Genomic DNA, 26,085 nt, shown 5'->3' on the forward strand with positions numbered 1-26,085 from the left:
CTGGATTGCTTGTGTATTGTTTATGGCCGCCTTTGCACTGCCATAAGTCTCCACGGTCACAATATCCACTCACTACCACTTATTGTTGTCTTTCAACAGCGGCATATAAAATCTGTAACACAGTTCATCTCACACCTAATAAAATAGACTCACACAGGCATAAATTTAGAAAACATCCCATGAACATAAACAGGTCCACGCAGGGTCCCAGACACCGAATCGAACTAAGAAACTCCCTCACAGCAAGACACACCCATCTGTTCAATTGCCAGACACTGTTCCAGGCGCTCATACCCAGGTAAACCGGTAGTGTCGCGCAGGTCATTTCCAGCGAACTTACCCCGGATTCCCTTGCTCGCTCACGTCTAAGTCCCCAGACACCCCAGTCCCGTCTTCGCCTGTTCTAGACTCCAGAATGCGTTCCTTAGCGAAAGCTGAGAACCTTTTAATTCGCTCTCAGTCAACACCAGAGACCCTCAAGCAAAAGCAAGAGCTCCTGGGCGTCTTCGAAAAAAGCGCCTTTCACAGGTGAAGCCAAGTTGCATGCTGGGAGCATCCCTGCTGTCCAGGTTTCAACTTCCGGAGACTCTCCCGCTGTGGACTACATTTCCCAGAAGTCTCCGGGGCACAGGTCTTTTAGGGGCGGGGCGAGCTTGCCTGCCAGAAGCTCCTCTCCCAGCCTGCGAGCATTTCCAGGCTCTTGTTTCCCATCAGCCTCTGGGTCCAAACTAACCACAGGTCTCTGGGTCCTTTTCCGGTGTCCTTAAGGTTCTTGGACTCTGCATGGTGAGTTGGTCGTGTCCGTAGAAGTAATCTGCCCAGGTGAAGCTGGGAGGGCTCGGCTGGCTTACTGGGGCCGGACTGGAACCGGCAGTGAGGGTGGGGGTGGCATCGGGGGCGCTGGGGGTGGGGAGGGCTGGGTCACGGACAGAGCGTGTCGTGTCCGGATCCTCAAGCCTGTGTGCACGCGAGCAGCCGAGGGACAGTGTGTCTCAGACGGCGTGGCAGGGACGGGGCGTGTCTCCACGGAGGTGGGTGCAGTTGTGAATGTGTGACGGGCTGACGGGGTGCGTGGCCGTATTTGTAAATGTGATTTGCTTTGACCAAATGCTCTAGGTTCCCTTTAGCCTGTCTTCGGGCCTGCCACAATTAAATGACCGCAAGAAAGAAATCTATGCTAAGCCCCATAATGAACGTTTCAAGCAAGAAGGATGAGAATTTTAGATCTGGAAGTGTCCGCGGGACAGGACCTTGTCAAGACCTGATGGGGAAGTTCTAGAGGTGGGATTCCTAGAAGAGGCGCCTCTAGGAGCTCTTTGGTGGTGAGCTACATGTTTCAGAGCCATTGCAAGCAGACCTCTGTCCCCAAGAATTGCCCTCAACACAGAGACAGACTCTAGCCTCCCTTTTCATTCCGTTTGGTTTTGTGTGGATGAAGGCAGAAGTGGCCCCAGAGGGTGTTTTGCTCTTCTTTTTCTTTTTTTAATTAAGTCTGTGACGCGCTAGAAATGCTGATGTCTCATGTTACTGTTTTTCCCCCAGTGCTGCCAGGTTGCCAGATTTCTAAGAAGGAGTTTGAAGAGGAGAAAAGGATTTTTGCATGTTTAGAAATCAAGGTTCAGGTGAGGTTTTTTATACATACTTTTAAAATACATATACATACAATTACCTTTGCTTCTAGGTCATGAGAACATTTTCTTTCCTTGGCCTGAAATATCTTGACTGGGTTTTCCCAGTTACATGACCCGCCATGCTGGTACATATTTCCTCCCAGTGGCCCCCTATTGTTCTTCTCCACAATTCTTACCCACCTGTTCATATGGCAAATTGTTCAAATACTTCAGTGCATTATGATGCACTGAAGAGTTATAGAAAGGCACCTCTTGTAGATTGCTATTAGAGCATTATTTTATACTATGATTATTTGAAGAGATTAGTAATTAGGTGGTATTATATAAACATTATTTTTTATCTTTTCTGTAGTCATAATTAAATTTTTTTTTAAACTTTTTTTAGAGACAAGGTCTCACTCTGTTGCCCAGGCTGAGTGCAGTAGTACAGTCATAGCTCAGTGCAACCTTGAAGTCCTGGGCTCAGGTGTTCCTCTGGCCTTGGCGTCCCAAAGTGCTGGGACTGCAGGTGTGAGCCACCACGCCTGGCCCATAGTCATGATGCTTAAAGAAAGGCAAGGTATAAGGGATTTTAAGTAAGGGAATGTTTCTGGCAGTAAATGACAATGTTGTCTGCTTTGTGAGGCTTTTAGGGGTGGAAATATGATTGAGCTTTGAACATAGGGATTTGTAATTTGCACCAACAAGAGTGGGGACTTTCAGATAATCTTTATATAGAAATCTGTAACATTTCCAAGCATGACTTGTTTCAAGTCCAGCTTTGTGTGGCATGTAAGAAGCCGTATTATGCTGTAGTTAAAAATAAGGCTCTGGGGTCGGGCACAGTGGCTCACGCCTGTAATCCCAGCACTTGGGAGGCTGAGGCAGGTGGATCATGAAGTCAGGAGATCGAGAACATCCTGGCTAATACGGTGAAACCCCGTCTCCACTAAAAATACAAAAAATTAGCTGGGTGTAGTGGTAGGTGCCTGTAGTCCCAGCTATTCGGGAGGCTGAGGCAGGAGAATGGCGTGAACCCGGGCGGTGAAGGTTGCAGTGAGCCAAGATTGCACCATTGCACTCCAGCCTGGGTGACAGAGAGAGACTCCATCTCGAAAAAACAGCAACAACAAAAAAATTAAGGCTCTGGATCCAAAGTATCTGAATTCAAATCCTGGCTCTGCCTGTTGGTAGCTGTGTGTACTTAGACAATTGATTCAGGCCCTCTGTGCCACATCTATAAAATAGGGACAGGATAGTACCTACCTAATGGAGTTGATATGATGTAAGATGAGATATTATATGTAAAGCTTCGTAGAGCAGTGTCATCCCCATGATATGGGCTTACTGAATATTGAGTTGCTATTATTGGGCTCTTCTAGATTATTTCCCATAAACTTTTTATAGATTAGAGTAACACAAGTATGAAGTTGATTGTGACGGTTGCTTGCAAATTAACTAAAAAAGTGGGGGCTGGGCACAGTGGCTCACACCTGTAATCCCAGCACTTTGGGAGTCCGAGGCGGGTGGATCACAAGGTCAGAAGTTCGAGACCAGCCTGGCCAGCATGGTGAAACCCCGTCTCTACTAAAAATACAAAAAATTAGCCGGGCATGGTGGCGGGTGGCTGTAGTCCCAGCTACTCGGGAGGCTGAGGCAGGAGAATTGCTTGAACCCAGCAGGCGGAGGTTGTAGTGCGCCGAGATCGCGCCACTGCACTCCAGCCTGGGTAACAGAGCAAGACTGTCTCACACACAGACACGAAAAAGTGACCAGATGCTCAAATGATCTAGGACAGGAACACTTTTTTTTTGTTGTTTAAACAGGTTCTTGGCCTTTTGCCTAGGCTGGAGTGCAGTGGCATGATCATGGCTCACTGTAGCCTTGGCCTCCTAGGCTCAAGCGATCCTCCCACCTCAGGCTCCTGAGTACCTGGGACTACAGGTACGTGCCACAAAGCCTGACCAGTTTTTGTTGTATTTTTTATAGAGAGGGGGTTTTGCTATGTTACCCAGCCTGGTCTCTAACTCCTGGACTCAGGTGATCTGCCTGCCTCGGGCTCCTCAAGTGCTAGGATTACAGGCGTGAGCCACTGTGCCCAGGCTTACAACAGGAAGTCTTAACCTGAGGTCTTCTTGTTCCATTGACGAGCTTCCAGGTGACCAAAATCCCTTGAAATTGAGACTAAATTTTTGTAAATATATGTAAATGTGTTTTTTTAAGTGGGCAAAGTGTCTATAATTTCATGAGATTATCAAAAGTGACCATGACCCAAAAAGATCTAGCTCCATTGTTCTGGAAAAAAGACTGTAATTGCCGGGAAAGAGCTTGAAAAATATTAGTGTCCAGCTGGGCTCGGTGGCTTATGCCTGTAATCCCAACGCTTTGGGAGGCTGAGGCGGGTGGATCACTTGAGGTCAGGAGTTCGAGACCAGCCTGACCAATATGGTGAAATCCCATCTGTACTAAAATTACAAAAATTAGCCGGGCGTGGTGGTGTGCACCTGTAGACCCAGCTATTCAATAGGCTGAGGCAGGAGAATTGGTTGAACCTGGGAGACAGAGGTTGCAGTGAGCCAAGATTGCACCACTGCACTCCAGCCTGAGTGACAGAGCAAGACTCCATCTAAAAAAAATTAGTGTCCAATAGAATGGAAATAGTCAAGTAAATTGCAGTATGTCTAGTGATGGAATGATATGCACCTAATAAAAATTAAGTTTATAAAGAGTCAAAGGAAGGAAAAATATAAATGATATAATTTTAAGCAATTATTATAGTTATGAACAAAAGTGCTCAAGAATATTGTGTTATGTGTCAATCCCATCTGATAAGACACGGTTTTGGAAGACATATTTCAAGAATTACATTAAAATCTTACTTTAATTGGTCATTCACTGAAGAAGTGGAAAGATGCAGCCGTACTTACGGAGTATCTACTCTATACCAAATACTGTTTTGTTTATGCACATTTATTTTCTTCCTCAGACTTTGAAGGTGGTTTATCTAATCTGTGTTGATTTACAGGAGAATCTTGCCAGTGAACGTGTCTCATTACATTGAATAACAGCTACAGGATGTTCGAGAGCTGGTAGGTGTAAATTGTTTCAGGCCCACTGATTTTCAGTGTTGGCCCCGTTTGTTCAGTTTTCTTAATGACTGGAATATATTCCTCCTGTCACTCAGTTTTTTACATTTGGAAATGTCTTTATAGTTCCAATTATGGAATTAATGCACGCTTGGTCCAGAAAAAAAACTCAGCAGTCCAAGAGACATATAGAGAAGGAAGCTAAAAATTGCATCCTCTAGAGTTAATCATTTTTAATGTTTTGGTGTTTTTTTTCTTTTTCTTTTTTGAGATAGTGTCTCATTCTGTCACCCAGGTTGGAGTGCAGTGGTCCAATGTCAGCTCACTGCAACCTCCACCTCCCAGGCTCAAGCGATCCTCCCACCTCAGAGGGAAGGTAGCTGGGACCACAGGTGTGTGCCACCATGCCCGGCTAATTTTTCATGTTTTTGATAGAGATGGGGTTTCACCATGTTGCCCAGGCTGGCCTTGAACTGCTGAGCTCAAGCAATCCACCTCCTTTGGCCTTCCAAAGTGCTGGAATTACAGGCGTGAGCCACCACACCCAGCACTTTGGAATATTTTTATTTAAATCCTTTTTCCTTTGAGCCTATGGGTCTGTTTTTTTTTTTTCTGCAGAATAAAATTATAGTAATTGGTGATGTAAATGAATTGAAGACTCTTTAGTTCTTAGTTTGAAAAAAAAATCCAACCCAGTTCTAGGTTTTATGTTAATCTTGAATATTTAGAGAGAAGAAGGACGTACTAGTGATTCCCTTATTTGAAAACCTTCAAATATTTACAACTTCTGGGATTATAGAAATGTCATTTAAAAATGAATTACCAGGCAAAAAAGAGTTTTAGAATTAGATTATTTTAAAGGTTACCTCTACAGACAATGGCAATAATCTCCAATATACAGCCATCTTACAAAAAATACATTTTACAGATAATATTTCCAAGGACAGGTGTAAATACCAGGAGGTAGAATAAGAAGGTTCTTGTTGTAAATGTTTAAGTAATCCACCAATTTGTACTGAAGAGTAAGACTGAGCCTCTGGTTAAGTTCTCAGCTTTATACCTAATCAGGTTGTATTTTCTGATGCAGCTTAATGATGCTGAATCTCTATGTAACTTCTGGGAGGAAGGGGTATTTTCCTCTGTATGTTTCTGAGAACCTGTTTTGCTCACATTGTTATTTAGGAAGAATAGCAGACTCAAGGTTGACCTGTGAAATTTGAGTTCACGTTATAAGAAAGCAGGTCTGAGAAAGACACATTTTACTGTGAGCAAAATAGAGTAGCCTTAAGTTTCTTTGGCATAACAAGATAAGGGACAGTAACATTCTTCATTTTCAATAATAATGATGAAAATGTGGCCAAGCCTGGTGGCTTGCACCTGTAATCCCAGCACTTTGGGAGGTCAAGGCAGGAGGATTCCTTGAGCTCAGGAGTTTGAGACCAGCCTGGACAACACAGTGAGACCCTTTCTTTACAAACAATTTTAAAGAAGAATCATTAGTGGGGCAAGGTGGCGTGCACCTGTGGTTCCAGCTACTGGGGATGGAGGCTGAGGTAGGAGGATCACTTGAGCCCAGGAGGTCGAGGCTGCAGTGAGCTGTGTTTGTGTCACTACACTCCAGCCTAGGCAACAGAGCAAGACCCTGTCTCTGAAAAAAAAAAAAAAAAAAAAAGACAACTTATAAACAATTATCATATACCATTCAGTATTTTGTATGGATTTCTTACTTACTCTTCTATGGTAGACACTGTTCTCACCCGTCTTATTGATGAGGAAACAGAGGTATTGAGAAATGGATAACTATCAAGCTCAAATTCACATCCTAAAGGTCTGACACCAGAACTTTTATCTTAATTTCAATAGAATATGCCTCCCACATTATGTTAGTTACAAACCGGCCTGCCTAAGGAATTGATCATGCATGTCTTTCTTCATCAATTAATATGAACCAACACCATCATAACTAATGAGGATATGGTGGGCCATAATTTATTAAACCTTTTGCTTACTATTATGTAGTTTCTCATTTTTGGTTACCAGAAATTATTTTTGGTTGAGTACCCTTGCGTATTCATCTTGTGTGTTTCTTTCTTCTTTACCTATTTCTTTTTTTTTTTTTTTTTTCAGATGGAGACTCGCTCTGTCGCCCAGGCTGGAGTGCAGTGGTGCGATCTTGGCTCACTGCAAGCTCTGCCTCCTGGGTTCACGCTATTCTCCTGCCTCAGACTCCTGAGTAGCTGGGACTACAGGTGCCTGCCACCACACCCAGCTAATTTTTTTTGTAGTTTTAGTAGAGACGGGGTTTCACCATGTTAGGATGGTCTCGATCTCCTGACCTCGTGGTCCACCCACCTCGGCCTCTCAAAGTGCTGGGATTATAGGCATGAGCCACCGTGCCTGGCCCTTCTTTACCTATTTCTTAAGGATACATTTCTAGAAGTGAAGTTTTGGGTAAAGAATTTGCCCCAAATGCCTGACCCTGTGATACTTGTACTTAGGGGGTAATACAGTGTTTCGAAGACATACTTGTTACCTTGGAGACCAAATATGCCTTGGGGTAAGCATAAGGCAGCCAGCAGTGAGCAACAAAGGCCAGTAGGCAATCCAGGGGACCTGCTTTAGGAACTCATAGGAAGGCAGTTATAAGCAATACTGTTGAACTATGATCAAGCATTTGGAGGCAAATGGAATTTATTCTGTAAGGTTTATACTTTATAGTTTTTATTCTACTAATGTTGGTTGCAAAGTGAGCCTAATAGGATCAGGTGATTCAGTTATCTGGATTCAGTTATCTGGAGAGTACCACGTGTAAGACAGGTTCAGATACAAAATAAATCCATCAGTCAAGATAAGAAAAGCAGAATCAAAACCTCATTAATGGAAGAGGAACAAAAAAATAATAAACCACCCCCCCCAAAAAAAAATGAAAAAAAAGGATGAAATTCCTCAACTTATGCCATGGATATATTAATATCATTTCATTAATATTATTCCATTAATATATACGTGGCATAACTTGGGGAATTTCATCCTTTTTTTTTCTAGGCAAGACATAGGCATATGTAGAAATTATACAGTTCGTGTAATGTATGGCCATGGTTACAATGATTGTGTGGATTACCTAAACAGAAAATATTATGATCATAATCAAAAGATAAATGTTATTAATATATATAGATATATAATTTTATTTTTTATTTTTTATTTATTTTATTTATTTATTTTTTTGGAGATGGAGTCTTGCTCTGTCACCCAGGCTGGAGTGCAGCAGCGCGATCTCGGCTCACTGCCAGCTCTGCCTCCCGGGTTCACGCCATTCTCCTGCCTCAGCCTCCCGAGTAGCTGGGACTACAGGCGCCTGCCACCACGCCCGGCTAATTTTTTGTATTTTTGTAGAGACAGGGTTTCACCGTGTTAGCCAGGATGGTCTCGATCTCCTGACCTCATAATCCACCCGCCTTAGCCTCCGAAAGTGCTGGGATCATAGGCCTGAGCCACCGCACCCGGCCTGTTTCTTTCTTGAGATGTATAACTTTCTAAACATTTTTTCATCTATTGATGTGATTGTCAGTCTTTCTGTATTGATACATATGTATTTTATAAATGTAATCATATCATAAGTCTCATAACCTCCTTTTTCTATTGAGTATATCTTGATTATTTCCCTAAGTTAGCGTGTACTCATTGCATGATGTTCTGTGTCATGAATATTCTGATATATGCATTAGAAAGTCAGCTTTTTGGGTTCCTGATGAATTCCTTATACATCCTGTCCAGCTCCCATGTTTTGACCAACTTCCTTCAGTCCTGAGCCCATGAAGGATGTTCTAGCTTGGACCGTGACAGGTATTCCTGAGAGGTAGGAATGGAAGGAGGATGATCTGATTTCCTGGGCAGGACTGAATTGTCGAATCCCAGGTCCAGATTCACATCCTCAGAACCAGACACTGCCAGAAACCTCCCTGCTGAAGACCTTTGGGGTTTAGGTGAAAGTTTGAATTCCATAAATGGTGCGTGGGGTGTGTAGCAGAAGCGGGCATGGAGAAGATAAGATCTTCTATTAGCATAAGTCAGGATGGGATCACTGAGGCACACCTGGTTTAACACTTCGTTTTCCTTCCCCAGTTCTGGCTTCTCTGGATTCTTTGCTTCACCAATAGAGGAATCCCATGGAGCATTAATTAGTTCTTGCAATTCCAGAACCATGACTGATGTAAGTTGGTATTTTTCTCTCCATGAAATACTGTGATTTTTAGGGTGTGTGAATCTTTTCATTAATTTTCCTTAGACCTATAGAACTTCTCCATAGACCCAAGTTTTCCACAGAGATAAGGACTTTGGGGTTGCTTGGTCTCAACCTCAGTTTATGTGAAGCTGCATGTGTTGGGAGGCGCTTCAGATTAGAGAGAGGGGAGTTAGTGGTTCTTTCCAGCAATTTCCTAAGAGATGAAGACCAGTGGTCTTTGGAGTCACCAAAGGACTCCACCACCAGTGGATTTAGAACCAGTTGACTTTGAAGTCATTTTGTCGTCAACCAGGATGTGTAGGCCATGAGTGACATTTGTGTCATGTGCAATATCCTATATCAGTATCCTCATGTGTCTTGTGTCAGTACTCTCTAACTCAGGAACAAGTGAAGTACTAAGCGAGGGGTAGTTGATAGTAACAGATAAGATGATGCCTAAGGTCTAGATGATAATATATTTCCACGATCAAGAAAATCTACAGAAGTTTTGTTCAGCCTAAATGTACAGATATAATTGAGTGACTAAGCTCATATATTGAGAGGATAAAATGAATTGCAACAAATAAAAATACTGTTTATTCATCATAAGAAAAAATGCTTATGATGTAATCTAACAGTGATGTATTTGAGTCTTGATGATAGTCCCTAATTTAATGGGAATCATTTTTATAAAATAAAGATTTTGTAGTACATTTGGAAAAAAGTTTTCATGTTTTCCTATTTCTTTCTTTCTTTTTGAGACAGAATCTTGCTCTGTCACCCAGGCTGGAGTGCAGTGGCACAATCTCGGCTCACTGCAACTTCCGCCTCCCAGGTTCAAGCGATTCTCCTGCCTCAGCCTCCCAAGTAGCTGGGATTACAGGCATCTGCCACCACACCTGGCTAATTTTTGTATTGTTAGTAGAGATGGGGTTTCACATGTTGGCCAGGCTGGTCTCGAACTCCTGACCTCAAGTGATTTGCCCGCCTCAGCCTCCCAAAGTGCTTGGGATTACGGGCATGAACCGTTGCACCTGGCCTTGTTTTTATTTCTTAAAGGGGAAAGATGGTGAGCAATTCACTTTTACAAAGAATTGATGAGGAAGGCACATAGCACATTGTAAATGTGCATGATGTATACGCATGTACTTTTTATATAACAGAGAAGAAACTGAGATTTTTAAAATATATTACCAGACAGATCTGGATAGCTGAGTTATCTCACAGTATCCGGGAAGTTTTTTCTGCTATAACAAGATTCTCATAGAACATGTTGACATCCTGCTTTAGTCACAGATTTTCTTGCTTTTTCTTACCTATATCAGAGGCTTTCAGCTTACTCGATTGTTATATTTCTCCCCCTCTTTGTAGTTCATCCTTTGTACCCTCTTTTTTCCTCTTGGAAATGTTTTCTTTAATTTCACAAGTAATACATGGGTTTTTGGTTTTAGGGGTTGGTGACATTCAGGGATGTGGCCATCGACTTCTCTCAGGAGGAGTGGGAATGCCTGGACCCTGCTCAGAGGGACTTGTACGTGGATGTAATGTTGGAGAACTATAGTAACTTGGTGTCACTGGGTAAGGTCATCTGCCTGAAATAATTTAGAGTCTCCTCTTTGCATCATCAGTTTTCTGCACTGGAAATTACAGGGCTATCTTTGAAGAAACCAGGTGAATTTCTTCTCCCCCTTCCCAGGGGCATGCTTTTATACTTGCTGGGTTAGAAATGGGTTCGTTAAACACGTTGATCTTCCCCATCCCTCAGTGAGCTTTACACCATTTTCGGGCCCTCCCTGCAATCACCTCTCTCCTTTAATGGCCAAGGGGCTGGATTTGCATTATAGGACATTTATTTCATAACTATGGCAAAGAAACCAGATTTCATAAATTCTGAAAATATTATATTGAATATCTACTCCTGGCCAGCCTTGTGCTGAGCACTGTCAGTTGAATCATGAACAAGCTTTGATAACTTGCCCATTTTCATGCAGTTTACTTTGTAGTAAAGGAGAAACATCAAATAAGTAAATTTATAAATAGATAAATAGTATGTAATGAAGCAAATTCTTTGGAAAAGGTAAACAGCATAAGGGAATAGAAAATGATGAGGACTGACAGGGCTAATTTAGGTAAGATAGTCGGGGAACGCTTTCTTGAACAGAGATGTGGAGCCTGGGATCTCTATGTGAATATCTGGCGGAGGAACAGATCAGTCACAGTGAACAGCAAATGCAAAGGCCCTGTTGTTGGAAAGGAACTTTACCAGAACTCTAGAGTAGCGTTATTAAAGGAACATGTACTAAGAAATTAGGCCAGGGAGATAGGAAGGGGCCAGATAATACATTGTTTTGTTGTTCTTGTTTGTGGAATTTGGATTGTTTAGTCTCTTTCAGTCTGAAACAGTTCACATGTCTTTCCCTGACTTGCATATATGTCTGTGATGCTTTTGAAGATTACAGGCCAGCTATTTTGTATAGTGTTCCTCAATGTGGGTTTGTCTGCTGTTTCTTCATGATTAGATTTAGAATATGGATCTTTAGCAGGATTATCACAGAATTGATGCTGCGTTCTTCTCCCTGCATTTTGTTGGGTGGTGTGATTAATTTATCATTACTCATGTTACTCACTCTGAGTACTTGATTAAGGTAGCGTCTGCTGGCTTCCTCCTTGTGCAGTTGCCCTTTTTCCCTTCCACAACTATTTTGTGGGGAGGAACTTTGAAACTATTAAATATTGTGGAACTGGGCACAGTGGTGGCTCACACCTGTAATCCCAGCACTTTGGGAAGCTGAGATGGTCGGATCGCTTGAGGCCAGGAGTTCGAGACCAGCATGGGCAGCATGGCAAAACCCCATCTCTACAAAAAATACAAAAATATTTGCTGGGCTGTGGTGGTGCGCTCCTTTAGTCCCAGCAACTGGGGAGGCTGAGGTGGCTGGATTGCTTGAACCTAAGAGGTTGAGGCTGCAGTGAGCTGAGATTGTGTCACCACACTCCAGCCTGGGTGACACACAAGACCCTACCTCAATAAATAAATAAATATTGTGTTCCTCTTTAAACTTTCCATTTATTCATATGTTCGCTTTCTAGTCAATGGGCTATATTCTGTTTTTTTTCTGTTATTTATTTTGAAGCTCAAAGTGTTGGAGCTTGTCCAGATTTAGTCAGTGGGAATCCTTTCATGATATGGCTTTTTGGCACATCTCCGTCACTCTTTGAGTACCTCCTGGTTTTCTGATAAACAAGGTGTTAGAGTTTCATCTTGTATGAAATTTCCCTTGTCTAGTTTTACAATCAGCTATTGCTTTGAAGTGCCTGGTTACTTTCACACAGATTTATAGTTATTATTTTATGCATTTGTCTTTTAAATCAATAAATCAAAAGTACAATAATACTAACTTTTATATTTACTCATGTAGTTACCTTTACCAATGTTCTTTATTTCTCCTTATGGCTTCTAATTACTGTTTAGTGTCCTTTCACTTTAGTCTGAAACACTCTTGTCTAACATTTCCTCTAGAGTAGGTCTACTGGTAATCACCTCCTTCAGCTTTTGTTTTTTCTGGAAATGCCTTAATTTCACCTTTATTCTTAAAGGACAGTTTTTGCTGGTATAGAATTCTTGGTTGACAGTTTTTTTTTCTTTTGGACTTTTCAATATACCATCCTATTACTTTCTGTTCTCTGTGGTTTCTGATGAGAAATTAGCTGTTAATCTTGTTGCAGATTCTTGTATGTGGTAGGCTGCTGCTTTCTTCCTGTGTTCTGAAGTCTTTTTGTCTTTGGGTTTCCATAATTTGACAATAATGTGTCTAGATATGAATCTCTTTATCATGTCTGAAGTTGTTGAGCCTCTTGGATGTGTGTATTCCTGCCTTTTGTCAGATTTTGGAAGTTTTCAGACATTTTTTCTTCAAATTTTTTTCTGTACTTTTGTCTCTCTTCTTTTTCTGGGACTCATATGATGTGTATGTTGGTGTGCTTGATGGTATCCCATTGATCCCTCAGGCTCTCTTCACTGTTCATTATTCCTTTTTCTTTTTGCTTCTCTAGTGCAATAATTTCAAATGCCTCATTTTCAAGTTTGCTGAGTCTTTCTTCTGCTGAATCCACTATTGAAATTTTCATTTCAGTTACTTTACTCCAGAATTTGTTTGGTTCCTTTTTTTTATAATTTCTATCCTTTTATTGATATTTTCATTTTGTTCATACATTGTTTTCCTGATTTCCTTTAGCTCTTGGTCCATGGTTTCTGTAGCTCATTGAGCATATTTGGATAGTTCATTTAATGTCTGGGCTTCCTCAGGAATGGTTTCTGTCAGATTCTTTTTTTTCCTTTGAACGGGCCCCGTATTTTCCTGTTTCACTGTATGCTTTGTAATTTTTTTTGTTAAAACTGGGCATTTTGAGTATTATAATGTGGTACCTCTGGAGATTCAATTTTCCCATTCCTCAGGCATAGCTGATTTCTGCTTGTTGAGGGCTGGAGCTGTCAGATTTTTTCAAACTCTTTTTGCAAATTGTATATTCCTTATTGTATGTGGTCACTGAAGTTTCTGTTCCATCATCTCTGCAGTCAGTTAGTACCAGATAAAGATTTACTTAAATATCTGGCTGTAAAAAGGGGAGGAAAAAAAGGTCCATTAGCCCTTTAAATCTTCCAGTAGATACTTCTGGGTAAAGCTGCTGTGGCTGATGGGGCTAAAATCAAGGCAGTCATCTGTGCTGGTCCCTCAAGGTAACACAAAACCCACCAAACTGCACAACCCTGAATTTTTTGGAAGACAAGGTCACGCTGCCCACCCAGGTCCCAACCAGCTGTTCCAGGAATACAGGCTGCTCTCCCCACAGCTGTGGTGGAGCTGAGGAGTGAAGGAAGTGATTAGTTGGTACACAGCATTCCAGGCACATAGGCCTGTCATCCCATAGCATTGGCTGGACTGAGAAATGGGGGATGGTGGCTTGCACGAGCCACTCTTTCACCTAAGAATAGTAGCCTCTTTATTCATCCAGCACTCCCCTTGTTGTTATGGAAGTGCCTGATAAGATTCCAGAATTAAGAGTTTGTGGATGCCAATCTCTCTCTCTCTTTTTTTTTTTTTGAGATGGAGTCTCGCTCTGTCACCCAGGCTGGAGTGCAGTGGTGTGATCTCGGCTCACTGCAAGCTCTGCCTCCCAGGTTCACACCATTCTCCTGCCTCAGCCTCCTGAGTAGCTGGGACTACAGGCGCCTGCCACCACGCCCGGCTAATTTTTTTTCTCCTTTTTTTTTTTTATTTTTTAGTAGAGATGAGGTTTCACCGTGTTAGCCAGGATGGTCTCGATCTCCTGACCTCGTGATCCACCCACCTCGGCCTCCCAAAATGCTAGGATTACAGGCGTGGCCCACTGCGCCTGGCCAATGACAATCTGTCTTTCCAGCTCAATTGTTGCTTTGATGGAGGTACCAGCCCTTAGAGCTTCCTATTTCATCATTTTGTGTGACATCACTCCTACATATTCATTTAATGTCACTATTGATATGGTTAGATTTCAGTTTACCATCTTGCTATTTTTTGTTTCACTAGTTCTTTCTTTTGTTTCCACCTTCTTGGATTCATCAAGTATTTTTTAGTATTCCATTTTATCTCATCTGTTATCTTTTGCTATATTATTTGTATTTACTTTTGGGATTACAATATGCATCCTTAATTTAGCATGGTCTACTTGAAATTAATAACATACTACTTTGTTGTATAATGTAAGAATTTTACTAATCTGTAAACTTCATTCAGCCTGAAAAGCTTCCTTTAGCATTTCTTGTGTTACATGGCTACTAGCAGCTAATTTTATCTTTTTTTTTTTTTTTTTGAGACAGTCTCACTGTGTCACCCAGGCTGGAGTGCAGTGCCATGATTTCGGCTCACTGCAGCCTCTGCCTCCCAGGTTCAAGCAATTCTCGTGCCTCAGCCTCCAATAGCTGGGATTACAGTCATGTGCCACTATGCCTGACTAGTTTTTGTATTTTTAGTAGACACAAGGTTTCACTGTGTTGGCCAGGCTGGTTTTGATTTCCTGACCTCAGGTGATCCACCTGCCTTGGCCTCCCAAAGTGCTGGGATTACAGGCATGAGCCACCACACCCAGCCTTCATCTTTCTTATTTTTGAAGGATATTTTTACCAGATATGAATTTCCCAACTGATATATTTTTTCTTTTAGTTAGCTTCAAAAATGTTCCATTATCTTCTGAACTCTATTGTATATAATGATTAGACAGCTATGATTCTTATTGTTCATTTTATATATACTTTATTCTCTGTTATTAAGTTTTTTCTTTATTTTTGGTCTGTAACAATCTGACTATAAAGTTCTAGATATGGTTCCTTTACATTTATCATGCTTCACTTTCCCTTACCTTTGATCAGTGGGTTGATTTTTTTATTGAATTTGGAGAAATTTCAACCATTGTATCTTCAAATACTTTTTTCTGCTTCTTTAGTACTTTTCCTCCTCCTAAGACTCCAATTATATGTGTGTTAGACCACTTATATGGTGCCACCAGTAACGGAGGTGCAACCCCCAGTCTTTTTACTCTTTGTACTTCAGTTTGGTAATACCTATTTACCTGTCTTCAAGTCACTGTTTTTTTTTCTTTGATAGTGTCCAATTATTGTTAAGCCTATCCAATAAAGATTTCATTCCACATACATTTTATAGTTATAGAATTTACATTTGGTTTTGTGGGTCTGCTTTTATTGACTGTATTTTCTCTAAATCTTGTGTCAAATTTTCCTGCTTCTTTACCGGTCTTACAATTTCTCATTGTATACTGGCCATTGTAGATGCCATGTTGTAGTGACTTGGGGATTTTATTATCTTCCTAATAGTTATTTAGAACTGTTCAGGCAAGCAGTTAAATTAATAGCAGATCACAATGATCTTTTTAAGAGTTGATTTTTGAAGGCAGGTACAGTTTGGTTTTATCCTTAGTCCTGGACATAATTCTTACTCTAGGTAGGGCAGTGGTTCTCAAACTGTGGACTGAAGACCCCTGGGAGTCCCCAAGAACCTTTCAGTGGGCCAAACCTTTCACAAAGTGAAAAATATTCTCATAACAATACTGAGAGGTTTGCCTTTTTCACTGTGGTGACACTTCCACTGGTGGTGTAGAAGCCATGGTGAATCTTCTCTGCTTTAGCATGAGCAAAGGCAGAGGCACCAAATAGTACTAGTAATCATCATATTCTTTACCTCCACACACAAAGAAAATGTGTTAAGAAAAAACCCATTTTCACTTAAGAACATCTTGAAGAAGCAGTATTCATTTTATTAAATCTCAACCCTTGATTATATATACATTTAAAAAATATTCTATGTAATGAAATGGGAAGTATCCATTAAGGTCTTCTGCTGTATACCAAAGTATGATGGTTGCCTTGAAGAAAACCACTTGTACAGTTGTTTAAGTTGTGAGTTAAAGGCCAGGCTCTGTGGCTGATGCCCGTAATCCCAGCATTTTGGGAGGCCAAGGCAGACAGATCACAAGGTTAAGAGATCGAGACCATCCTGGCCAACACGGTGAAACCCCATCTCTACTAAAAATACAAAAATTAGCTGAGCATGGTGGCACGCGCCTGTAGTCCCAGCTACTCGGGAGGCTGAGGCAGGAGAATCGCTTGAACCCGAGAGGCGGAGGTTGCAGTGAGCCAAGATCGCGCCACTGCATTCCAGCCTGGTGACAAAGTGAGACTACGTCCCCACCTCCAAAAAAATTGTGAGTTAAACCAACTGCTTTTTTGACAAAACACCGTATTTTTCACCAAAGAATGACAAACTTTGTTTGTTCAGACTTGGGCAGTAGGAAAACATTTTCTTGCAAGTGAGCCTGTCACTTCAAAACTAACTAATATTTGTTGCCAATGATATAATTCAATCTGTCATGTTAAAATTAGAATTTTGTAAAATGTTTATTCATAATTTTGAGCTTTATAGCTTCCTAATACATTAAGATTTTTTATGAGATGGGTGGTAATATTAACATGTGATTTTTTGATGTTGTATAGTGAACTACGTCAACATTTCAAAGATCTGCATAACTCTTTGAATCAGTATTTTCCAAATGACCAGTGTATGATGTTACAAAATTACACATGGATAAAAGATTATTCAAAGTGCAATGTAACATAGTATGAAAAGTTCACAGATATGATTTTGTATTCCACATTGTACTTAACCTACCAGACACTACCATTTCTTAAGTTTTAGGGTGGTGTCAAAGAAAAATATCCACAGTTATCTGCATGGACTAGTAAAATATTCTGCCATTTTCCAACTATGTACCATGAGAGGCTAGATTTTCTTCATATACTTCATATGTATGATTTTCTTCATATATTTCAACCTAAATAACATATTGCCATAGATTGAATGCAGAAGCAGATATGAGAATCCAGGTGTCTTTTATTAAACCATCCATTTAAAAGATTTGAAAAAATTTAAAACCTCTTTTGTTTTGTTTTAGAAAATATTATTTTTATAACAAATCATTTATGTTAACAGTTAATGGTTTATTGTTATTTTAAGTGAATTAGTAAATATCTTAAAATTTCTCTGTTTAAATTTTTAACATGACAAATATCAAAATATATAACTACATAAACTAAAAGTCTTTTGGGTCCTCAATGATTTTTTTTGACATTTAAGAAGAAGTTAAACCCATATTTATTTACTGACACTGTAAAACCTTACATAAAACATAAGTAGTAAGTAACTAAAATGTTAAATCTAAATCTATAATGTTAAATTAAAATCGAAGCCTTACATAGAAATTAAAATTCGCTAAACTACTGATGCTATGTTGTACAAAACTGTACTCCTTTTAGTTCATAATTGGTCACCTCCATATTCAGTTGGAATATTAGGTTGGTCAGCTTAAATACTGTGGCTTTGTTTTGGTTATCCACAGAATCTTTACACCCAAATGTTAATGCATAAAAAGCAGCAAGACATTGTTAAATGAAACAGCAATAGTGCAGTTTAGACCTGTGACCAACTATATATGATTAAACTTACTTCCCACATTCACATCACAATAATCATCCATCATTTAATAGCTCAACCAAAATGTTATACAGTCATCAACAGGCAAGGCACATGAAAACCCTGCACAACCAAGAATGATTTGGGCCCAAATGTCAGTAGATTTGAGTTTGGAAAAACCTTCTTGTAGTTGTTAAGGCTCAATGGCTCTGGTTAATTTAATATAATAAACAACAACTTCATAATGGAAAAAAATTAAATCCTCTATTGAGGTATAAAACCTAATTAATTTATAAGGATGAAGTAAGTGACTACCTTGAAGTCAAAACACATTATGGACAATGAAAGAGTATTACGATTGTTCCAAATTGACAAGGGTATTTAAACCTAGGTACACAATCTTTCTTAAAATTAATTTATAGAAAGTCATAACCTGTGGGTACACGAATATGAATATACATCTTCTCCAACTTGACAAGTACATTATTGCTGGGACAGGTACCTTTTAGTAACAAGTAACTTATTAGCCTAGAAAGGCCAAACTTCTCTTTTTATTGTCAGCTTTTGGTTTTTAATATACCTGGGGTTATATAAACAAAAACACAGTCATAGTAGTTTTGGGCTAAGTAAATTCTGGATTATGTCAAAGAAACCTGATTGTTTCTAGTATCTTTTGTAAGCGAAAGAGCAAATCTTTGTGCTTGCTCAGTGGCCTTTTAGGAAACCTGAAAGGCAGATTTTATGTGAAAGACATAATCTGTTACAATCTGTTTCATTATTCTGAATTGGAAAAGGCATTAACAAAAAGAGTTGTCAGAGGAGCTTTTGACAAGAACAATAGTTGTGACTAATTAATCAGAACATCAACACAATATTTAAAATAATGAGAAGGTAGCAAGATTTTAATTTTTATTTAAATAAAAAATTCTGTTCTATTTAAAAATAGTTTAGATGTGTAGTATAGGGTAGCTAAAAGCATGAAAATTATTTGACTCTTAAAATTTGAAGCATACACAGAAGTGTGGCAAAATTATGCAGATTTATTTTCTTCATGTATTGAAGAAAAAGAATAATACTTTAATTTCCTCATACAGAGTGGACAGTTTACTCCAAGATCATCATTTTCCCTTAGCTAGCAGTCTTTTCTATCATATCATACTTATGTCACTTTTTTCATACATTATATGACATAGCATTTCCCATATGCATTTAAACCTGCTAATATTGTCAATATACCATGCTGAATGACACTATAATTTAAAGCTTTATTTTCAATTTTAAAATATAATTAACAGTATTAATGTGTTATAAGATGATGTGTGTATCACATTGATTTTTGACAGGGTAGTTTGAGCTTAGTTGAGTGAAAATATGTTTAACAATGGTCAAGAAATAAGTAAACTTAATTGAAAAGTAACTCAAAATATTTGTTCTTCCTCTTTTATGAATATCTTCTTAGGAACTTTTTATGCAACCAGAAATTATTTATTAGTAACTCTCAAGATCATTTTGTCTAAGTGAATTGGAGATCTTATAATTTAAAGTGATCCGTAAATAGCAATACAATTACTGTTGATTTTTAAAATTGATAGACATTTAAAATTTTTAAATAAGGTAAAATCTATAGAGTCACATAATTGCAGCATTATATGAAGTTATAAAAATCAATCCTTTTATAAAAATTCTGGCTAATAAATCTAAGTAAATGTAAAATTTAAATTTAATTGAACTTTATATTTTTACAATTGTGAACATTTATGAAAGCAATGTTTGCTTTATCTCAGGGGTTGGAAAACTCTGGCTCTGGAGGCCAAATCCACCTGTTTTTGCAAATAAAGTTGTATTGGAACATAGTCTTGCCCATTTGTTTATATGTTTACATATTGCCCATGGCTGCCTTGATAAAATGGCAGAGTTGCGACCATTGAGTTGTTAGACAAAAGAGTTGTTAGACAAAACAAAATCAGCCAAAGCTCATTATGATAAGAATTTGATTCCCATTAAGATACATTGGATGACCACAACTGGGCACATAAGGGCTTGACTGATGGAAGCTGACATTTGGTTTGAGGGAACATCAGCGTGGGAAAATGAGGGACTTGTTGAAGCGACCTCTGTGGAATCCTCCAGAAAACTATAAAATCAGAACATTCAGATCACAAGAGCTGCAAAATCAAGGCTGAGTTTGTTATTTAATAGGGGAGTGCCTTAATGCCAAGGAGTGAGTTCAGTAAGTCTCCTAATTTGTCTTTTATTTCTACTGTAGTTTTTTTTGTTTTTTTCCCTAGTGAAGGAAATAAAATGTGTGGTTTTCTTGTTTTCTTTCAGATTTGGAGTCAACAACATATGAGACCAAAAAAATATTTTCAGAAAATGATATTTTTGAAATAAATTTTTCCCAGTGGGAGATGAAGGACAAAAGTAAAACCCTTGGCCTTGAGGCATCCATCTTCAGAAATAATTGGAAGTGCAAAAGCATATTCGAGGGACTAAAAGGACATCAAGAGGGATACCTCAGTCAAATGATAATCAGCTATGAAAAAATACCTTCTTACAGAAAAAGTAAATCTCTTACTCCACATCAAAGAATTCATAATACAGAGAAATCCTATGTTTGTAAGGAATGTGGGAAGGCTTGCAGTCATGGCTCAAAACTTGTTCAACATGAGAGAACTCATACAGCTGAAAAACACTTTGAATGTAAAGAATGTGGGAAGAATTATTTAAGTGCCTATCAACTCAATGTGCATCAGAGATTTCATACTGGTGAGAAACCCTATGAGTGTAAGGAATGTGGGAAGACCTTTAGCTGGGGATCAAGCCTTGTTACACATGAGAGAATTCACACTGGTGAGAAACCCTATGAATGTAAAGAATGTGGGAAGGCCTTTAGTCGTGGCTATCACCTTACCCAACATCAGAAAATTCATATTGGTGTGAAATCTTATAAATGTAAGGAATGTGGGAAGGCCTTTTTTTGGGGCTCAAGCCTTGCTAAACATGAGATAATTCATACAGGTGAGAAACCTTATAAATGTAAAGAATGTGGGAAGGCCTTCAGTCGTGGCTATCAACTTATTGAGCATCAGAAAATCCATACTGGTAAGAAACCTTATGAATGTAAAATATGTGGAAAGGCTTTTTGTTGGGGCTATCAACTTACTCGACATCAGATATTTCATACTGGTGAGAAACCCTATGAATGCAAGGAATGTGGGAAGGCTTTTAATTGCAGATCAAGTCTTATTCAACATGAAAGAATTCATACTGGTGAGAAACCTTATGAATGTAAAGAATGTGGAAAGGCCTTTAGTTGGGGTTCAAGCCTTGTTAAACATGAGAGAGTTCATACTGGTGAGAAATCCCATGAATGTAAAGAATGCGGAAAGACCTTTTGTAGTGGGTATCAACTTACTCGACATCAGGTATTTCACACTGGTGAGAAATCCCATGAATGTAAAGAATGCGGAAAGACCTTTTGTAGTGGGTATCAACTTACTCGACATCAGGTATTTCACACTGGTGAGAAACCCTATGAATGTAAGGAATGTGGGAAGGCTTGCAGTCATGGCTCAAAACTTGTTCAACATGAGAGAACTCATACAGCTGAAAAACACTTTGAATGTAAAGAATGTGGGAAGAATTATTTAAGTGCCTATCAACTCAATGTGCATCAGAGATTTCATACTGGTGAGAAACCCTATGAGTGTAAGGAATGTGGGAAGACCTTTAGCTGGGGATCAAGCCTTGTTACACATGAGAGAATTCACACTGGTGAGAAACCCTATGAATGTAAAGAATGTGGGAAGGCCTTTAGTCGTGGCTATCACCTTACCCAACATCAGAAAATTCATATTGGTGTGAAATCTTATAAATGTAAGGAATGTGGGAAGGCCTTTTTTTGGGGCTCAAGCCTTGCTAAACATGAGATAATTCATACAGGTGAGAAACCTTATAAATGTAAAGAATGTGGGAAGGCCTTCAGTCGTGGCTATCAACTTACTGAGCATCAGAAAATCCATACTGGTAAGAAACCTTATGAATGTAAAATATGTGGAAAGGCTTTTTGTTGGGGCTATCAACTTACTCGACATCAGATATTTCATACTGGTGAGAAACCCTATGAATGCAAGGAATGTGGGAAGGCTTTTAATTGCAGATCAAGTCTTATTCAACATGAAAGAATTCATACTGGTGAGAAACCTTATGAATGTAAAGAATGTGGAAAGGCCTTTAGTTGGGGTTCAAGCCTTGTTAAACATGAGAGAGTTCATACTGGTGAGAAATCCCATGAATGTAAAGAATGCGGAAAGACCTTTTGTAGTGGGTATCAACTTACTCGACATCAGGTATTTCACACTGGTGAGAAACCCTATGAATGTAAGGAATGTGGGAAGGCTTGCAGTCATGGCTCAAAACTTGTTCAACATGAGAGAACTCATACAGCTGAAAAACACTTTGAATGTAAAGAATGTGGGAAGAATTATTTAAGTGCCTATCAACTCAATGTGCATCAGAGATTTCATACTGGTGAGAAACCCTATGAGTGTAAGGAATGTGGGAAGACCTTTAGCTGGGGATCAAGCCTTGTTACACATGAGAGAATTCACACTGGTGAGAAACCCTATGAATGTAAAGAATGTGGGAAGGCCTTTAGTCGTGGCTATCACCTTACCCAACATCAGAAAATTCATATTGGTGTGAAATCTTATAAATGTAAGGAATGTGGGAAGGCCTTTTTTTGGGGCTCAAGCCTTGCTAAACATGAGATAATTCATACAGGTGAGAAACCTTATAAATGTAAAGAATGTGGGAAGGCCTTCAGTCGTGGCTATCAACTTATTGAGCATCAGAAAATCCATACTGGTAAGAAACCTTATGAATGTAAAATATGTGGAAAGGCTTTTTGTTGGGGCTATCAACTTACTCGACATCAGATATTTCATACTGGTGAGAAACCCTATGAATGCAAGGAATGTGGGAAGGCTTTTAATTGCAGATCAAGTCTTATTCAACATGAAAGAATTCATACTGGTGAGAAAACTTATGAATGTAAAGAATGTGGAAAGGCCTTTAATTGTAGATCAAGCCTTGTTCAACATGAAAGAATCCATACAGGGGAGAAACCCTATGAATGTAAAGAATGTGGGAAGGCTTTTAGTCGTGGCTATCACCTTACTCAACATCAGAAAACTCATACCGGTGAGAAACCTTTCAAATGTAAGGAATGTGGGAAGGCCTTCAGTTGGGGTTCAAGCCTAGTTAGGCATGAGAGAGTCCATACTAATGAGAAGTCTTATGAATGTAAAGACTGTGGGAAGGCCTTTGGTAGTGGCTATCAACTTAGTGTTCATCAGAGATTTCATACTGGTGAGAAGCTTTATCAACGTAAGGAATTCGGGAAGACCTTTACTCATGGCTCAAAACTTGTTCATGAGAGAACTCATAGTAATGATAAACCCTACAAATATAACGAATGTGGGGAAGCCTTTCTGTGGACAACTTACTCAAATGAGAAAATTGATACTGATGAAACCTTATGATTGAAAGTTGTAAAAGAATATTTTGTGTGTGTGTATAGACAACTTATCATAATAAGAACTCTTACTCTTGAGAAACCTTGTGAATGTAAGGGTTGTGCAAAAGCCATTCATTTCTGTTTATGGGCAATTATCTTGCTATCCAGCAATTCATACTAGTGAGAAATATTTTGAATATAACTAATATGAAAAGGCCTTTAGACTTCTGTACAGTCTTATTGGATATCAATTTATACTGATGTAAAATCATTTAAATGTAAGGAATGTGTGAAGATCTTCATTCATGACACAAAGTCTGATTAACATCAAATAATTGGTATTTGTTAAAAAGAGTTTAAATGGGAGGAATGTGGGAAGGACCTAAACTTAATTCAGTTCTTGCTGCACATCAGAGAATTCATACTGCTGTGTAATCCTATGCACATAAGGAATTTGGGAAGGCTTATAGACATAGTAAATATCTTAGAGTACATCAGAGAATTCATCCAAATGAGAAATCATTTGAATTAGAATTATAGGAAGGCCTTTAGACAAATGCTACTCAAATTATTATCCAGAGAGTGGTGCAGTCATAAAATTGTCATCTGTCAATCGTGAGATAAATGTGGAAAGTGAGTAAATATTTGGAACTTTTATAGCAATTTGACATTTCCATAACATTCTATTTTACAAAATTATCAGTCCATAAATGATTGAGAATTGAAAACAAAGTTTGTTCTTTCCCAGAAATAATTTGAGACAAGACTCACACTTTTCAAGACGTGAGACAAGTGACAATTTAAATAAGAAATTCTTCACTTGCACCTCTCTGATTAGAATAGCAGAATATTCATACTATAGCAAGATTTGGCAAATGAGGGAATCAAAATTTTCTAATGCCTGTAACAGCATAAGATAATTTATACCAGATATGTTAAATGTACAGAAGCCTTCCAACACTATTCAGTCTTCGTTAAACTTCAGTAAGTTCATCCTAGAGAGTAACTCTGTTAATGTAACAAATGTAGGAAAACCCTTATCCATGGCAAATACCATACTGTCATCACCATTTCACCTCCATACTACCTGTAGGATGGTGAGCAAAATGCTTATCTCTTCTGGACATGATGTTTCAAATGCTGATGGTAACTAATAATGCTGTTACAGAGATGAGATGGATTTAGTATACATCATATCCTTGGAAGAGTATCTGGTATGTAGCCTATGCTCAATACATATTAGCTATTGTTCATATTGTCTTTATTATTAGTATTACTACTGGTGAATTCTTAGGAGAGGCACAACCGTTTTGAGGAATGAATTCAGAAAAGCTTCCCATAACCACTCATCCATTTGAATTTCAGATAGTTCATTCTGGATAAGATCTAGTACAGTATAAAGAATTTGAGGGGATTTTAATTCAGAGTTTATCCCTTAAGCTGAGCTAAAAAAAAATGAGACTTGAAAAAACCCAGACTTTTGAAGAGTTTAGGAAAGCTGTTTTATAGAATGTCACACATTAGTTTCTTTCCTCATGGTGAAATTTGATATGGGCCTCTCCTTCACATTTCTCGTAACATGAAGTTGGAAATAGAGGCTTAAACATTTTTTACCAGAACAATTCATAGATAGTGATGTGTACTTCATCTTGCAATACCTCAGAAGCAGATAGTATCCATTTCCCCCAGTATCACCAGTGCCAAGTTTGATCACTTATGATAACTACTGGAGTTGTCCGTTATAAAGATCCATTATATACCTAATAGGATTGGTCAACCTTGATCAATGATCTTTGGAAATGTGTGATCATATGGTACGTATTTTACTTTTTTTTTTTTTGGGACAGAATCTCTCTCTCTGTCACCAAGGCTGGAGTGCAGTGGTGTGATTTCGGCTCACTGCAACCTCCACCTCTCGGGTTCAAGTGATTCTCGTGCCTCAGCCTCCCAAGTAGCTGGATCCACAGGTGTGCACCACCACACTGGCTAATTCTTGTATTTTTAGTAGAGATGGGGTTTTGCCATGTTCGTCCAGGCTGATCTTGAACTCCTGCACCTGCCTCAGCCTCCCAAAGTGTTGGGATTACAGGCGTGAGATGCCGCGCCTGGCTGTATTTTACTATTTGGAAATCACAATGCATCTTAAAATTGATGGCTTCTTGCAACCACTTTCAACCAGGTGCCTGTCATGATTTAGTGCTAGCATCAAGGCAGGTTAGTTATGAAGAAATAGAGTGTGTGTTTATATACTCACACAGTTAGAAATCGACCCTTTTAAAAATTATTTCTTTTTGAAAATAATGTCAGTTCCATCAGAACTAATGCATTGATGACTAAATGTCTGTGGTTCCTTGTCATAGGTCTACACCTGACCTCTCTATTTTGTGCACATAGGGGATTCGTAATATCACTGTCCAGTCAGTCATTCACCATCTAGTGATCATCATTCTACATGATTGCACTTTTTCAAAGGCATAAAAAGCCAACAGTTGCACTTTTAATAATCAACTGTAACACAAAGCAGAGTACTTTGGGAGTTTTAACAGGATATATTATTGGTAACTGGCTATTATGCCACTCCCTCTGGGTGCCACATTTGCCTGTTAACCAAGAAATGTAGACATGG

The 26,085-nt window shown here is 39.0% G+C and overlaps 1 protein-coding gene across 4 annotated transcripts; it reads left to right on the forward strand.

Annotated features, from left to right (window-relative positions):
- Positions 1-638: 638 nt before the first annotated feature.
- Positions 639-23,759, forward strand: ZNF283 (zinc finger protein 283). Of its 4 annotated transcripts, none has more exons than XM_019014392.4 (7): positions 639-786; positions 1,117-1,322; positions 1,543-1,622; positions 4,636-4,699; positions 8,822-8,909; positions 10,373-10,499; positions 20,270-23,759. In XM_019014392.4, exons 4-7 carry the CDS (start codon positions 4,686-4,688, stop codon positions 23,482-23,484), a joined length of 3,444 nt encoding a protein of 1,147 aa, XP_018869937.2. In that variant the 5' UTR covers positions 639-786; positions 1,117-1,322; positions 1,543-1,622; positions 4,636-4,685; the 3' UTR covers positions 23,485-23,759. The 4 variants fall into 4 exon arrangements, with proteins under 4 accessions (XP_018869937.2, XP_055225596.1, XP_063557486.1 ...); XM_055369621.2 differs by having other exon boundaries at positions 674-786; positions 1,117-1,281; XM_063701416.1 differs by lacking the exons at positions 8,822-8,909; positions 10,373-10,499 and having other exon boundaries at positions 674-786.
- Positions 23,760-26,085: the final 2,326 nt, after the last annotated feature.

This window comes from Gorilla gorilla, chromosome 20, assembly GCF_029281585.2.
Source record: "Gorilla gorilla gorilla isolate KB3781 chromosome 20, NHGRI_mGorGor1-v2.1_pri, whole genome shotgun sequence".
Lineage (NCBI taxonomy): Eukaryota > Metazoa > Chordata > Mammalia > Primates > Hominidae > Gorilla > Gorilla gorilla.

What these genes read in the sequence shown, in the direction of transcription:
- ZNF283 (XM_019014392.4), top strand. An exon ending in ATTCCAGAACCATGACTGAT is followed by an intron (nt 8,910 to 10,372) that starts GTAAGTTGGTAT and finishes TTTTGGTTTTAG; the next exon opens with GGGTTGGTGACATTCAGGGA. An exon ending in TAGTAACTTGGTGTCACTGG is followed by an intron (nt 10,500 to 20,269) that starts GTAAGGTCATCT and finishes GTTTTCTTTCAG; the next exon opens with ATTTGGAGTCAACAACATAT.